We start from the raw sequence: 17,238 nt of genomic DNA on the forward strand, positions 1-17,238 counted from the left end.
GCAGGGACTTACAATGAAAAAGGTGAGTCTCTCATCATATATATCAGACAGTCTCTGCTTAGACTCATTTTTCCAGGTGACTTGTTCTACTTGTGAGCATGATGAAGACAATCATGCACTTTGCAAGATGTTGGTCAGCAATTATTAACAAGCTGAACAACTGATTTTGTGGATCAGACCCACTTCAATCAGATTACCTTACGTTGTCTGTTTACACAGGCACCATGTGGAGGTTGTGCTCGCTGTTATAATAGGCACCCCAGTACCTACTTTATGCTTTGCTTTTACTGTATTTTTATTTTTCATTTTCCAAATCACATGTCTGATCATGTAACCATTTATTTTACTTTACTTTTCGGACTTTTCATAGTCACATGGCTGATCATGTGATGCAACACCTGACCAGTATCTAGACTCACCATGTGACTGATCACATGCTGAAGATTGGACTTTAAACTATATTTACCAACTGTATAGTACTGTAAGGTATCAACCTGATTAGTCATACCTTATTACTCAAATTTTGCACTTTATTGCATTTATAGCCACATCATATTTTCCTGATGATAGAGTTGACCTTCAGCTGCTTAGCAGGGCTTCTCCTAGTGTTATTGATCTGTCGCAACCGTTGTGTGTGCTTCAGCATCCAGGCTGCAGGTTCATGTTTGTCAACTTTGATGAGTTTACTGCCAACAGTACACCCGTCGCTCTTGAAGACCAATATATCAATCATGGAAAAATTGTGATAGAAGTGTTCCCCTCTGGAAACATATCCTGGAAATATGTTCCAAAGGCTGTATTGGAGCCTACAGTGGAAGGTGAAGGATCTTGGCCCCCAATGTTACGATAACACAATTTCCGGACATCTCCTTTCCTTTTTATTCTCCGCTTTAACTTTATACTTTAAGTACCACGCGGCATTTCCCTTTCTCGCGCCGCGTTGCCTTTCTTTTACTTTTAGACTTAACTCTCTCACGCAGTGGAGCTGGCCATACGGGCTAGACCCTATGACATCATCAGCCACTGCCTTCATCAACTGTATAGTACACATGTACAAACAACCTGTAGTAGTATATATACCCCAATAGATCCAGGAGACTCCTCAGCGAGTCCTCCTGTTGTATACCAACTAACTCACTGCAGCCCAAGGGGTACCCACTCCCCATCTTCCACTACCTTTATAGTGTGTTCCTGTGTGCGCCAGAGTAACTAACTCTTGGTTGTTACACCCAAGTGGTTAACCTAGATGGGTGGGTTCTTTCTCATGTGTTCTTGTTTGATCTCTTAAAATCTACAGTGAACTTGTCTATTGTACGATAAATTGATGGGACCTATAAAAGTTAGATCCTGCTTACAAATGTTACATATATTAGCACTCCAAATTTCCACAATCACTCAATCTGTGACAACACCAACCAAACACAGTCTTGGGGCACTGGAGCACAATAACAACAACAACTCAGTGGAGGAAAGGGAATGTACAACTCAATAAGAGAGGGAACTTGCCATACTAATGTTGGTAGACACTAGAAGAGGACTTGCTAAGTCCCTCCCCATGTATTACTCCTGTATATATACTAAAATACATGAGGTACTGTACAGTTGTAAATAAAGTTTAAAGTCTGATGTCTAGCATGTGACTGGTAACATGATGAGTCTAGACACTGGTCAGGTGATGTGTCACATGATGGGTCATGTGACTATGAAAAGTCCGAAAATGTAAAATAAATGGTCACATGATCAGTCATGTGACTTGGAAAAAGAAAAGTACAAAAAGTGAAGCGTAAGTAGGTGCTGGTATGTCAATTGTAACACCATCATCCTACCTACATGAGAACCCCACACTAACAACAGCAAGTAGTGCAATGTCTGTTGACAATGATAACACTGCAGAGTCTGGAAGCAATACTAGTAAGCTCCCTGGTATATCACATGGACCTGGAAAATGAAAATGTAAGTCTCCTAACACGGCTTCCTCATGTATGAGATTTAATAAACCTTCTTGATAGCACTGGAGACAGAAGAGTATGGTACTTATGTGGATAAATTTAAAGCTTCAAATACAATGTTTCCTCCTCAACCAGGTCATAAACAAGCTCATGATCTTGCCCCAAGTGACATGACCTGGTGATTGACCCGCAGTACCTTCAAACAATGACAGAACTTGAACATGGCTGAGGATACATGATGAAAAAATATGGAGATAAATTGTTCGAGGTTTAACGATAAAAAAGTGTTAGCAGAAGTGGAAGCACTTGCTGCTATGATGCAAGAGGAGCAGAGGAAAACAGTGGTTTGTTTGTAGCAAGAGGAGCTACAGAGAAGTAATAGGGAATAGGAGAGGCTGAGGAGGGAAAAACAACAGCATAATTTGAAGAAGAGGCAGGTCCTAGCAGATGGTCTGGATGGCCAGTGGATAGATTTGTGTGCTATCCTCTGGTTCATCAAAGTTTGGGAGTTCTTCAATACATTCAATATCTCACCCTCGACTAAAGAAGTCCCTTGGCCTATTCTTGCGCACCCTAGCACTGTGACACTGCAAAATATCCACTGGGACAGTGTAAATGCATTTTTTGTCAAAGCGAGATCTTTTCCTGAGTTCCAGAACATCCTCAATATTGCAAAACAGAAGTATCAACTGGATAAGTGGGCAGGACAATTGTTGGATATCTCAAATGACACACTCAGATCAAGAATTTTGAATGTAATTACTATGCCTGCAGTGGTAACAAATAGTATTGAGTGTGAAAAGACTACTGCAAAATATACTGTATGCACTGATGTTGTACACTGCATGTGCAATTACCAACTGATCAGTGGGTGGTGAGTGGGTGATCAGCAGGCAACAAGTGGGCGGCACATTTCATTGGCCTTGAAATGACTTATTTCAATTGTTACCAGAATGGGAATGAAATTTTTTTTCTTAATATGACTGAACACATGAACTAAAAGTACATATTTGCACTGTCATTTAAGGTGTTTTACATGGCAAAACAATCAAATATCCAAGTAAATTTTGAACATTATAAACACATTTCACCTGGGTTAAATCCAAGACAATAATATATCTTGAATGTATTTGTCTATTGATGGAAAATATGAACTTTCTGGTAGGTTATATGGTGATATAAATATTATATTTAGGTTACAATTTTCAATCACATTTTGCAGGGTGAAAATTCTCCTCAATCTCAAAGTGCTAGTGACAGGACAACCCAACCGTGGGAGTGACAGGGCGTGTGATAGGGGCCGTTACTGGTTACCAGGGAGTCACGGTGCGCATTATATAAGCTACTAAGACGTGGCTTAAGATATCTATCAGACGTCTTCCTTTTAGCCAAACGACCAAATCCTTGAGATGGTTGATTCAGAAACCAACTTAGGAAATGCAAGTAAATCTGTTCAGGTTAAACTTGTACTATTAGGTGAGCAGTCTGTGTCTCACGGAACCACGATGGTCATCCTAGGGCAAAACCGATTTTCGGAAACTATATTTTTCTTACCGAAACATCCCTACTGATTTGCATCCCTTCTTTATTGCAAAGGTGAAGCTGCTGTTGGCAAGTCATCGGTGGTTCTTCGTTTTGTATGTCCTTTATATCATGTGGTGTTGTTACCCATAATAACGCCCCGCTTACCCAGGTAACAAACGAGTTTCAATCAAACAAAGAGCCAACTATTGGCGCTGCATTTCTGACGCAGAAATGTCGCCTTGAAGACCGGGTTTTACGCTATGAAATTTGGGATACTGCTGGACAGGAACGCTTTCATTCACTGGCGGTGTGTAATTTGATGATTACACTGGGATTTGTTTGAATTCATCGCCTATCAGCCCATGTATTACCGAAATGCTCAAGCTGCTGTAGTGATTTATGACGTTACGAAGGCGTCTAGTCTAGACAAAGCCAAGTCTTGGGTGAAGGAGCTACAGCGGCAGGCACATCCCAATATTGTCATAGCGCTTGTTGGGAATAAAATTGATCTCGTCCGCCCGCTTTCTCTCTCTCTCGGATTCACGCCACATCCTGACTCAGAAGAAGAAGCTGATGATGCTACCGCTACCCCCGACGGAACCACTAGTGGTGATGCTGGGCCTGTTTGTTTACGACAAGTGCCACGCGAGGAAGCTCAAGCTTATGCCGCAGAGACTGGTTTATTGTTCTCCGAAACAAGCGCTAAAACTGGCGAAGGCATAGTCGAGGTCTTTACTGCCATCGGTATGTGATTTCAAACTTGGAAGATTTATATTAGATTGAACATATTACAGCGAAGAAAATACCCATAGAACATATAATAGCTTCCTCACGGGGTAGTGTAGGACGGTTTGATGTTGCAGGAAGTCGTACTGTTTCTCAAGAAGGTGGGGTAAATCTTGATGAGGCTGCAGTCAAAGGCACTAGTAGTTGTAGCTGTTGAGCTGGCTTCGGTATTGAGACAAGGCTTGTACCTTTCGGGAGCATCTTATTAAGTCCAAATTCGTTGATATATTATTGCTACTATGCAAGTGCAAAACTCCACCAAGCCTGGAACAAAGGGTAGTAGCAGACTGAGCGTAAGGCACAGTGGGGGATGGATATGTATTACAAACAAGACTATGGCTTCATGTTTGGATGACTAACTAACTGCCCAGCATATGGCCTGACTATAAAGCTTGTTCACTGAGAGCTTGTCCAGACAGCCAAGCTTCAGGAAAATCATTGCACTCACAAGGTGCTGAGTTGCTGAACCTGCACCCCTTGGGTAATCTGAGTCTGTGATGCATACAATGTTTGAGTGTATAGCTTACAGAAAGGAACACATATGGTACAGGGAGGGGCACCTTACAATAATGAAGACTGATTGTAATTATGTATCATTATCACTGAAACTAACAGAAACCTGCTGGTCTGCATGTCTGCCAGGTGGGCCCTTGCCCACATAATGTGACAACCCCTGACATGGATAGGGTGTCCAAAGTCCAGTTTAGTCCAGTCCAGCTATGTCTCAGGTTGCATTAGGAAAAATGGAGGAATCCACATGGCACTATGTAGCCTATATTGGCCAGGTAGCACATGTGAATATCCCTGCCCCTGCCCCCCCCCCCCCCCTTTACATAGTGAAACCCAATGTATCCTATATAGTGCAAAATTTCCAATGAGCCTCACCCATTCCAAATTTATTGTATTCATTCTGGTATATATAACTACTAGTATCTACATATGTAAATTCCTGAACTAGGTCTGCAACAGCATTGCCTCTGCTGACAAGATATGTGGTGCAACAGGTTTTGATTGGACTCCAACATGAAGCCTATGACATGGCATAAGTTGTTACAATTGAAGTACCAGTACCTACTTACACTTCACCTTTTTCGTACTTTTACTTTTATTTTTCCAAGTCACATGACCAGTCATGTGACCATTTACTTTACGTTATATTTTCGACTTTTCATAGTCACATGACTGGTCATAGGACTTCAGCAGGCATGACTGCTCTTTTAGGAACTTGTGCAGGTACTCTAGGGGGTAGACACATTTGTGTATTTGCTCCCCCACTCACTCCTGAAGGTGTTGAATCACTCCTTGGAGGTGTTGTATGCCTTCTAGAAGCTGATCCAATGGACAGGCTGTCTAGCTGTATTTGGACTTCTTCCACATCAGCTGGCTGTATGTTGAGGGGCTGTCCTCCCACTGACTGTAACTCTATTTTGGCTTTCCGTTCTGAAGATGGCCAGTGTTCAGGTCTTGGTTGTAGAGACTGTTGTGGAGGGTGTCTTAGCTGATCAGGTGCTCCCACTGCTCTCGGAACGTCTCCACGGAGGTATTGCCCCACTGCTCTTGGAACATCTTCATGCTGATATGGTTCCATTGCTTGTGGAACATCTCCTTGGAGATGTGGTTCCATTTGCAATTCATTTGGATCTCGGATCTGAGGGTCAGGATCATCCTCTTCCAATGTTTTTTGGTCTGGATAGTGAGCATTCTCTGGAATGAGTCCCTCCCACTGATCTGTGCTAGTGTCTGTGTTCCAGGAGCAGTGTCATCCTTTTGTACCTTTCCGGATTCATTGAATATGACATACCAACTGGAAAACACAGTCCGTTTTTCAGTGTCTAGGAGTTTGTAGGCTTACTTTCCATGTGTGTAGCCAATCATTATGGCTTTGCACCCCTTGGAGTAAAACTTCCCTTGCCTTTTGTCTTTCGGAATCAAGGCATATGCTTGGCATCCGAAAGGGCAAAACAAAGTTGGATCAACTCTCCTTTTAAACAGTATTTCATTTGGGGTCTTTCCATGGAGTCCTGATGCTGGGCTGCGTGCTGTGATATATGCAGCCGTTTGCATGGCATCTACCCAAAATGACTTTGGGAGCTTGGAATCATGGAGCATAGTGGTTGCTAATGTAGCCAATGTCTGATTCATGCGTTCTGCAATGCCATTTTGTTCCAGAGTATCTGCAGCTGTAGTTTCTTGGATGACACCATCTCCTCAGAGTTGATTTTTGAATGCATTGCCAGTATATTCTCCTCCCCCATCGCTCCAGAGGAATTTTGTGTATAGTGGAGTGAAGTTTTCTTCTCCCAAATGAGTCCGGAAGAATGTTTGGACATCTTCTTTCTATTGCTTGTATCGTTCCAGTGCTTCACTTTTATGTTTTAGGAAATATATCCATGGAAATTTGGAGAAATCATCTACAATGATAATCCAGTACCGAAAACCCTCCCTGGAAGTTGGTTTGATTGGTCCTCCAACATCTGTGTGCACAATTTGTATGGGGTGCTTGGCTCGGCTTCCTCCAGTGGACTGGAAAGGTAATTTCTTCATCTTTCCTAAAGCACAAGGTTCACAAAACTCCGTGGTTCCGGTAAGGGTGTCTATGTCCTGGAGCTGTCCTTTTGTAACCATTCGTTGCAAGTGATCCATTCCAATGTGTCCCATTCTCCTGTGCAATAAATTTACATCTACTGCTGCCAAAGCTGACTCCGGGTTGATTTCGGGTTTTGCTTGGATGTGATAAAGTCCTCGCTTGTGTAAGGCAGTGAGGATAAGTTCCTCCTTTTTCCGAACTTCACAAGCATTTGACCCTGCTGGAAAAATTGTTGATAACCCCATTTTGGACAATTTGTGGACAAAGACGAGTGCTAACGTGAAGTTTGGCACAAGTAAGACATTTGACAGTGCAATATTGTAGTCCTTTTTGCCAACAGTTGCTTGTAGGATTACTGTTCCATCGCCAATGGCATTTACAGAGGATTCATCCCCAAAACTGATTGTCTTAGGAGGATGCAGAACATGGTATGTTCCTGGCTCAAACCAGGAGCGGTGAGGGACCATGTGGGATGTTGCTCCGGAGTCAATAATAATTGTTGTTTTGGTCTTATCGGGTTCCAACACAAGGTAAGCTTGAATGCGTTTAACAAAGGGCTTGGAAATATGTACATGTTCCAATGCAATATGACTCTGTTCCTCCTCGGAGTCAGATCCAGAAGATTGCTCCGCCGTATTTGCCTTTTCCTTTTCTTTTCCTTTATCCTTGTATCTTTCCTTTTCCTTCTTCCTTTGACCTTTTTCAGCTGACTGAAGTGTTTGACACTCCGAGGTGTTGTGTGATTTGGCTTTGTGGAAGTTACACCATTTCTCCTCGGATTTGAGTGCTGATTCGGAACCTCCAGGGGCCTTCCCTGACTGTCGTGCAACTTCTGCAGTGATCCAGATCTCAACTGCATCAAAGGTAAGTTTATTTTCTTCAATCGTGTTGATTACTGATGACTGAAATATTTGCCATTCAGGAGTGCATGGGAGAGATTGGAGAAGAGTGAAAGCCATGAGTTTGGTATCCACTCCTAGTTTCATTCCGGAGAGGTGTGAATCAATTGTCCGGATTTTCACAATGTGGTCCTTGATAGGTGATGTCCCATCCCAGGACAATTTGGTGAGTTGCTGGAATGAATAGAAGGCCGAGGCAATATTGGACGTTTGATGGAGTGAGACAAGTTTATCAAATAACTCCTTGGAGCTGGTGAGGTCTCCAGTCCTCATTAGGAGGGTATCAGAGATGTGGTCCTGGATGATTCCATGTGCCTTCTCATCCTCAAGTATCCAGGTGATCTCAGGATCCTCCGAGGAGATAGGTTTCCCTGGTGAGGGCTTAAGCTCCTCTCCAGTAACAACCCGGAGAACTTTTTCCCGACGTAGCTTTGAGATGATCCGGAGTTTCCATATCTGAAAATTGTCCAAGTTGTTTGAAGGGCCGGCAGAAAATGCTATATGAGGATAGCAAAAGTAGTTTGGAGGGATGCACAATAGGGCCATCTTGAGGGTTAGGTTGTCCAGAGGATTACACAAGGATCTGTTAGGGGTTTTGCAACAGTTCCCAAGATGGGGATGGCAATTGGTGAAAGAGTCTCTAATAGTTCCATGGAGCTCTACAGGAGGGAACAGAGAAAATTGACTATCAATAATTTTTTGCGGATCACCCGGAGATCACTATCCAAATTTGGTAATGCTATTGATATATGTAAGCCTACACCATCACACAAGAGGGAGCCTTTAAGGCCCTATTTCTATCAACAAAGAACCCCCCTTTAAGACCCTTACATTAGCTGCCTAACCTACTCAACCCATTATATGGGATTTCACAGCATATTATGTGAGACACCCCAGCTACTTTATGAGAGCATCCCAGGTGCTTTATGGGACATCCCAGCACTGAGGGGGAGCAGTTTTGGTCTCTCCTATGTGTAGATTATTTTTAAGTAAACATCTTTTGTGAACTGTTATTATATAACGTACAACAACCTCAATAATGAGCTATATAACCTGTCTCAAGGAATATATGTTAATTTCTGTGCAGGTGGGCCCTTCAGATAGTTTTTATATATGCCAGAATATGATTAATTCTATGATAGTAAGTTGGTTGTGGTGGTTCTACTTGTGTTGCAAGAGACTTACTTGGTATTTGCCCAATCCAAGCTGGCAGGACAAGGTAATGCACCCGTTTTCTCATGATTGAAACCTCAATTGGTCTTTATATTCCAAGCCAGGGGTGGATAAAGACTCACCTATGTGTGTTAGCCTACAATAAAATTTTTTAAGCTCTTTGTATCATCAGATCTAGCACTTGAAGCACTCTTCTAGATTTAGGCAAAGAATAACTACATGTAGTGAGGTGAAGAATACAGGGACCAGCCAGTCTGCCAAGGTTACAGCTTAATCAGATAAAGATTTATTCAAATATAAAGTCTTTTTCACAGATATTAGCTAGTTCCCCAAGCTGAACTATTCTGTTCATGACCAATGCTTGGATGTTGCATAGTGCATACACAGTTCATCCAAAATGGTATCTATGATGAGCCAATGGGTCCATATGACACACAAGTTTAGATTTTTTTGAGTCAGTGCTTATCCTATTAGTTAACAATATTGGATAAACAGACACCTTATCTTGGGAGTGGAACTCAGGTGAGTTGCAATTTTCAGACAGCAAGGTAGCAGACAGTGATACACCAAAGGGTATGCCTATGCAGGGATGAGAGCAACTTTGAGAGAGGAGTTCTGGGAGTACCTGATATTACATAAGGGCTTATACTGAAATAGGTCTGGGTTTGTGGCTGGGGCATAAATCACAAATATTGCAGTCTATCATGACTATATTGATAACGGTAGATTATAGTCATTGTATTTTTTATGCCCATGTTGATAGAAGGAGACGTACCTAAAGGGGAACCTTGCTGCTACAGAAAGTGGTAAAATCAGGCACACTGTAAAGCACAGCACCTGATGAGCAATCAGAGAGCCTAAGCTCAAGATAACATGTGGAAAATACTAGTAATCAGCCTATGGCGATTGCAGCAACATTATTGATGCTTTGATGTCCAAAGGAAGAAAGTGCCCATACTATAATGACAACAGCAATTGGAGAGTGATATATTAAGGTTTTAAATTATGCCAAAGTTGTAAAAAACGCAAAAATGAAAAAATGAAAAAATTACAATAAAGAGGATGTTTTGCAGCTTCTTTGTTGATATTCCAGCTTTACCAGGTAGCTGCAATAAATTGACATAATGGAGATAATAGAGCCTAAATAGATGCCAAGATTTGAGTGGATCATCAAGGGTTGCTATTTGATTTGAGTCATCTCATACTCTCCAGCTTTACAATGACAGTCATATTGCAGAAGTGATATCCAGTTGTAAACGCAAACTGCTATAAGACTGGTGGAAGGACAATCATAAAGCTGATCAGAATAAACCATATTCTTACCTACAGCTGAGCTGGACCCTGTACACACTCCTCAATCTATTCTTGACCACCCCAAGTCCAGTTTCATCATACCCAAAGCTATGCAGAAATGTTGCACTGTGACAGAAATCAACTCTAGTTCAGTATCTACAAGCCCTTACACTGTTATTGACCCATGCCACCATGTCACTGGAAGCAAGTTAAACAATTAGTTTGGGTCCATCACCTACCGAGTATTAGATCCTAAGTAGCCACAGTGCAGTCTAATAGTGGTGTCAGGAAGAGATCAACGCTTGCAGCTGAGACCCTCAAACAATCAGCATATGGAAAAAAAGGAGAAACTTCACATTTTTGGGCTAAAAATATAAAAATTGGTAAGCACTTGAATGCATGGTTAGCATCCATCTTGAAGTTTACCTATGCCCCTAACAGTTTGTGGCTACCTTGACCCTCCTACCATTCCAACCAATAAATCTAAGTGAAACTCATCCGCTGCCTAAGAGGCTATATAAATGACTGAGTCATTTCTATACTAAACCCCCTACTACTTATAGTCGGAGGTGCTACTCACTACAGTATAATGACTTCTAGGAGTACATTTTGTGTTCCTAGGAGAACAATGGTGACTCCATGGAGTGGTGGCTATGCTCCATGGAGAACAATGGCTCCTTTATCAGAGACCGGGCTTATCCGGTTTTGTCACCAACCAGATCACCCCTACTGCCACCCACTGACCTTGACTTGCTGCTCCAGCTAGACTCATAGTCAAAGCATGGGATAACCTCAATGTAATTCAAAATTTGTTCGCAAGTTGTACATGTGGGCTGGTCACAACATCTTGAAGGACATTCACATCACATTAGTGCACCCAACATTTGACTAAGAAAAAGGGAAAAAAGGATTTTAATGACTTGACAAATACAACAGACCCGGATACTGAGGAGTAGGGGTCTGAGGAGCAGAATGCAGAATGTATATTAATGTGATTTTTGTTTATTTGTTGTCAATGCACCAAAGCAAATACTTGTCTGTAACCATCACTGAGAGGATTCGTCTGCCAGGCCCTTCAACAATGTTCTCCAATCTTTATGGTCTCAGGTAGTAGTGTAACCTTTGTTATACACCAACAGTGCTTACCTAGTCAATGAGCTGGATGACAGCAAAATCATCTACACCTGGCTAATAGATCCTTGTTGAACTTGAACAAACTCTATGGCCAGAAAAGGATAGCTGAGGTTTAGTTCTATGTGAAAACCATGCCATGTTTAATTTGAACATTTTTGGCCCAGGTGGCATCCAGCAGTGGCTTACCTAATCACATAATAGGTCTGCTTCATTCAAGTTCATCATGATTGTTCCAACTGATTTCTGAGTTGTGGTCTAATGCTGCCAGTGAATGCTAAGTCAGTGGAGGCTTAGAGTCACAGTTGCCAGTCCCATGGACTCAAATCCTATTCAAGTTCAAGTTACTGACTCAGAAGCTACAGTATGACACCTATCAAAAGATAAGAGTAAGGTCTGATGTTTGGGCACTAGGGGCCTTTCCAAGTGGTTATAGTCCAGCTCCAAGGCTACTATCACCCAGGTGTCTACAACAGCCACCCAGATACAAAGTGATTTAAGAGAGTGTATGAGATAGATGGGTCAAAAAAACATTACCTTTGTGGCAGGAAAATTCATAGACCTTAATAAATTTACTACTATTGCATATAAAGCTATTCAAATTTCCCCGGTTTCATAATGCACATTTGAGTTCACATTCTGATTTGTACAATACACATTTATTGGAGTTATATAATGGGTTTGATTTACAGTATATAAAAACAAGAGCTAATATGTCAGACAAACAAGATTGAACATGATGTGCCATGTGTTAGATCAATTTCAGTACATCATAAGCTGATATGATATTAGTCACTTCCAAGCTATGAGCCAACTAAATCATACTGCTTAGTTGTTGATATAAGGAATTCATTATAAAGCTTGCTATAAAAGCTAGTATCTTGCAACTTTGTATATAGCTCTCCAGTCAATGTCATGATGTTGGCTTGAATTGCTTTATCAATATCCTTATTTGTGAGGTGGCCAAGTTTGAACTGTCCTATTGTACACTTGCATCCCAATATATATCCCACCTGAGTTGTTGTTAGTATCATAAAGCAGTGCAAATGATGGTGCCCACATTGATGGCAATGGTGATAAAGTGACAATATCAACAAGGTACTACCTTGAGGCACTGGAGCACAATCTTGTTAGTTTTGGTGATTCTGCACCTTTGTGCTACCTATATATTTTCATTCCTTTCTCTATCTATTCTTCTATCATTCACTATTGATTGTGTTCTCTATTATTTCGCCTTTGTGGCTGCTTTGTTTACCTTTGTTTACAAAACTTCGGACAGTACTGCAGAGTCCAATGCTTCCTATTCTCTAGTTACTCACATTGGACTCTAGGTACTGTATACCTGTCATACTCTCTAATAATCTAGTTACTCACATTGGACTCTAGTTCCAGTCCCTGATTGCTCTCAGCAAGTGGCTAGACACTTCCTTCAAGCTTTGTTCTTAATAGGTTATGAGCCCTGTGCTCTAGCCATCTTCCTGACCTCATATCTCACCATCCAAGCGTCCTACTGCTTATCCATTGTAACCATTGTCTTCTGGGACTCTTATTATCTCACCCATCACCTCAGATTACTCTGATCTCATCTTGATCTCCAACAACAACTCCTTGTTGCAAGTTACCCCCATTTTGGACGCTTTTTTGGTCTTATCTGCATCATATCTCATCCAATCCTTATCTGATCGTCCCCAAACTTCTACCATCGTCTTCTATGGCCTAAATAACCCTAGGAGACCTGTCAGAGCGGTCGGATTTGAGCTGGATCTTTCTGTGAGCCTTCATCATCATTTGACCACCTTTTGGCCCCCTATTCCATATCTCCACATCCTGTGCTCGGATCTTGGCCCTATTTGAGCCATCTACTACCCTATACTATTGCACTTTACAACCTCAATTTGGGGGCAATCCATCCACTCCATCATCCTCTGTGAAGTTTGCATTTTTGGCACTTTCACCCCTATTGGACCCCTATTGCATATCTCCACATCCTGTGCTTCACTTCTTGTGATATTTAGGCCATCTATTACTCGATAAAAATGTTCCCTATACCTCTGATTTGGTGGCAATCCATCCATCTTATCTGTCTCTGCATCAATTTCGACTTTTTGCCCTATTTTTCGCTTTTTGGCATATCTGGTGTGTGCATAAAACTCCAATCTTCTCTACTCTGTCCATTATCGGATAGAACAAGCCTATAGACTGTGAAGCTTGCCTGCATTGCCTCAGTTTGCTGTTGCCTAGAGCCTCTCTCAGTCTGCGGTGTTTGGGGAGCTTAAGTCACTTTGTTGACTCATATACAAGCCCTATTAACCAACACTGTCTCGAGGCGATTTCTCTGTTAATATCAGTGTGGAATTGAAAGGGGAACACAGGCGTAACCCTGTAGCAGCACTAGGAAGCCTTAGCACCCTCCTGGATCGCTTTTGGACGCTTTTTGGACCCTATTTGGACCTATCCTTGCGCTTTCTGACCCTCTCCATATCCTCTCTCTACCGCCTCACCATCTTATCTGCTCGCCTCCTACTGTTGCCCATTGTCTTTGCCACTATTCCATCGCCTATAGCCGTCTCCTACATCATTTATCATTGCTCTATTGTCTTATACAACACCCATCATGTCTGACTCTGATCCCAAGTTCCATCCCTTGTCTGGCACTAACTACCCCCAGTGGAGTGGTGAAATGCAAGCTTGGTTGATGACCAAGGGACTGTGGAGGCTCGTCTCTGGCACTGAAAAGTGCCCTGTGACTGATGCTGAAGCACAAGAGAAATGTGTGTTGAGAGCTGAAAAGGCTGCTGGTGCATTATACCTCAATGTCACCAAAGAGCAGCGCATCCATCTTGATGGCATCATTGATGATCCTGTCAAGATCTGGGAGAAACTGGCAATTGTGCACATCTCTAAGAAGCCTGGGACGAGATTTAATGCCTATAACGACTTCTTCTCTATCAGAAAGAAGGAGGACGAGTCCCTGTAGTCTCTCATGACCAGAATTGACGAAGGCATGCATCAGATTCAAAATCTTCGTCCTACTGGCTTCTCATTGTCTGAATTGGATGATGAATTGACATGCATGGCCATGATTAGGGCGCTTCCTGATCAATATGCCCACTTCACTTCATCTCTACTACTTCTGGGCACCTTGGACAAGACCCAGCTCAGGGATGCTTTCCTTGCTGAAGAGATCAATCGCCGTCGTTGTGCTGAAGTCGATTCTGCCTTGCATTCTTCGTCTACCACTGCCAATAGCACCTGCACCCATCCTAACTGCCATCATTGCAACCAATCCACCACCTCTACTCGCGTTCAGTGTGATTTCTGTGGTTTACTTGGTCATACCCAAGACAAATGCCACAGATACATAGCTAGTCGCCAACAGGCAGTGGAGGGTGCTAAGAATCGCTACAAGCGTGGCAATAAGGCTTAGGCAGGCTCCAGCAACTCTCAGAATACCTCTCAGCAGCCCAAATCTTCGCCCAACAATGCCAATTCATCTACTGTGGTCACTGAATCAGCTGGAAATGCAAGTCTTTGTTCCATTTATCCCTCTGATCCTCATTTCCCTCTCCAACTTGATGCTGACATTGATTGGAATGCAGACACAGGCGCCACTTCTCATATGACACCTCATTGTCATTGGGTGCACCACTATACCCCATATTGTATGCCAATCAAGCTGGCTGATCATACTGTTGTCTATTCAGCTGGTGTTGGTACTATGGTGTTTAATCCTGTGATGAATGGCAAAGTGGCTAGGGCTGTGGAATTCTCTAGAGTGCTCCATGTACCAGATCTTCAAAATAATCTCCTCTCAGTCTTGTATTTAACTCGTCAAAGTGGTTTCAATGTCACTATTTCGTCTCATTCCATGTCCTTTATGTGTGACAACACTCTCTTGTTCACTGCAACTATCAATGACAACAATGCAGCATTCCTTGATGGATCTACTGCTGCTTGTGTTGAATTGGGACATTTTACTGCGACTATACCACTTGATTTGATGCTCTGGCATTGCAGATTGGCTCACCACCATCATGCTGATGTCAAGAGACTGATACAGAGAGATCTGGTCACTGGGCTTACACTGGAATCCAAGGCTGCTCCTGATCCTGTCTGTGAACCGTGCTTGTCTGGCAAGATGCATGCCAATCCATTCCCCTCATCTGATACTCGCTCTGCTCATCCTTTGGACCTCATCCATTCTGATGTACACCAAGTCTCTTCCCCCACATTCTCTGGTTATCACTACTGGGTCACCTTCATTGACGATCACAGTCGATTCCGTGTTGTTGTGCCTCTCAAGGCCAAGTCAGATGTCTTTGATGCTTTCAAGAGATTCAAGGCTTATGCTGAGACTCAATTGGAGCGTAAAATCAAGGCTCTGCGCGATGACAAAGGGGGAGAGTACATGTCCAAGGAATTTGAGCAATTCACAGATGACCATGGGATTGTCAGACAGCATACCACCAGGAATTGTCCTCAGCAGAATGGTGTGGCAGAGCGAGCAAACAGACTTCTGACTGAGCGTATCACTGCCATGTTATCAGAGTCTGCATTGCCTAACAGCTTCTGGGGTGAATGTCTGTCCGCTTTGGTGCATGTCTGGAACAGGTGTCCCACTGATGCAGTGGCTCATGCCACTCCATTTGAGTTTTGGTATGGATGCAAGCCTGACATGTCTCACCTTCGCGTTTGGGGCTGCACTGCCTATGTGCATGTGCAAAAGGACAAAAGAGGCGTCTTTGGCTCTCATATGGAGAAATGTGTGTTTATTGGTTACCCCGAGGGGTACAAGGGATGGAAATTATACAATCCTACCACCAAGCGCACTGTTATCTCTGAGAGAGCTGATTTTGATGAGCGCTACTTCCCTGGCTTGAAGAGGTCTTCTGACAATGTCCCACCTCCACCTCCCACTCCACCTTCGCTATCCATGCCATTGGGCCTGATTGAGGATGTCCCTGCACCAGGTCCAGGGGGAGATATGGGCCCACCAGCTGCACTTCAGCAGCCTCAGCCATTGCCTGACAATGGGCCTCATTTGGACCTTGATGCAAAACCACCTGTGAATCAACCTCCTGAGCTTCCAAATCACCCTCCTCATCGCTCACCTTCTCCTGACTTGCCTATTGCACTGAGACACCCTGTAAGGGCTAGGAGACCACCTAGACCATGGTGGCTTCAACACAGACAACCTACTCCTGCCATTGAGAGTGATGACAGTGATTCTGAGGCAGTTGATGATGAAGTAGCACACTTTGGAGACTCTGCTGAGCCTAGGTCGTTTGCAGATGCAATGAAGCGTCCTGATGCAGATAAATGGAGAGAGGCAGCCATGGAAGAGCTTCAAGCTCATGAGCGCAATGGTACTTGGTCACTAGTGGAACTACCTCCTGGAGTCAAGGCTATTGGTGGCAAGTGGGTCTTCAAGATCAAGCGCAACTCAGATGGCACTGTTGAGCGCTACAAGGCCAGATATGTGGCCAAAGGTTATAACCAGCGCCCTGGCTTTGATTTCCTCGAAATATTTGCACCTACTGTCCGCATATCATCCATCAGAGTTGTCCTTGCCATTGCAGCCATCCACAACCTCCATTTGCGCTCCATTGACATTTCCCATGCATTCCTGAATGGAGTCATGGATGTCAAGGTCTACATGCATCAGCCAGAGGGATTCCATCAGGGTCCTCGCAATCTTGTTTGCCAGTTGGACAAGGCCATCTATGGGACAAAGCAGGGAGGCAGAATGTGGAACCAGAAGATGCACACTGTGCTTGAAAAACTCGGATTCAAGCGTACTTATTCAGACTCTGCCATCTATGTCTTTAACAGAGCTGATGTGCGCATTATCCTGCCTGTCTTTGTTGATGACATGACACTGGCATCCACTTCTACT

At 43.1% G+C, this 17,238-nt stretch overlaps 4 protein-coding genes across 4 annotated transcripts; all 4 read left to right on the forward strand.

Moving 5' to 3' along the window:
• Positions 1 to 3,320: 3,320 nt before the first annotated feature.
• On the forward strand, positions 3,321 to 4,516 carry SERLADRAFT_458592 (uncharacterized protein; the record flags this gene model as incomplete). The annotated part of the gene is made up of 5 exons (XM_007314290.1): positions 3,321 to 3,425; positions 3,546 to 3,586; positions 3,643 to 3,780; positions 3,833 to 4,217; positions 4,268 to 4,516. The coding sequence occupies 5 exons, from the start codon at positions 3,359 to 3,361 to the stop codon at positions 4,414 to 4,416; spliced, it is 780 nt and encodes a 259-aa protein (XP_007314352.1).
• Positions 4,517 to 13,956: 9,440 nt separating this feature from the next.
• Positions 13,957 to 14,319, forward strand: SERLADRAFT_434004 (uncharacterized protein; the record flags this gene model as incomplete). The annotated part of the gene is made up of 1 exon (XM_007314291.1): positions 13,957 to 14,319. The coding sequence occupies one exon, from the start codon at positions 13,957 to 13,959 to the stop codon at positions 14,317 to 14,319; it is 363 nt and encodes a 120-aa protein (XP_007314353.1).
• A 102-nt stretch (positions 14,320 to 14,421) lies between these two features.
• Positions 14,422 to 15,081, forward strand: SERLADRAFT_346661 (uncharacterized protein; the record flags this gene model as incomplete). Its single annotated transcript, XM_007314292.1, has 2 exons — positions 14,422 to 14,752; positions 14,774 to 15,081. Coding segments are annotated over 2 exons (639 nt in total), but the record flags the coding sequence as incomplete, so codon positions are not given.
• A 75-nt stretch (positions 15,082 to 15,156) lies between these two features.
• On the forward strand, positions 15,157 to 15,612 carry SERLADRAFT_338909 (uncharacterized protein; the record flags this gene model as incomplete). Its single annotated transcript, XM_007314293.1, has 1 exon — positions 15,157 to 15,612. A coding segment is annotated over one exon (456 nt), but the record flags the coding sequence as incomplete, so codon positions are not given.
• Positions 15,613 to 17,238: the final 1,626 nt, after the last annotated feature.

The sequence above is a fragment of the Serpula lacrymans genome (assembly GCF_000218685.1).
Source record: "Serpula lacrymans var. lacrymans S7.9 unplaced genomic scaffold SERLAscaffold_3, whole genome shotgun sequence".
In the NCBI taxonomy this organism is placed as follows: Eukaryota; Fungi; Basidiomycota; class Agaricomycetes; order Boletales; family Serpulaceae; genus Serpula; species Serpula lacrymans.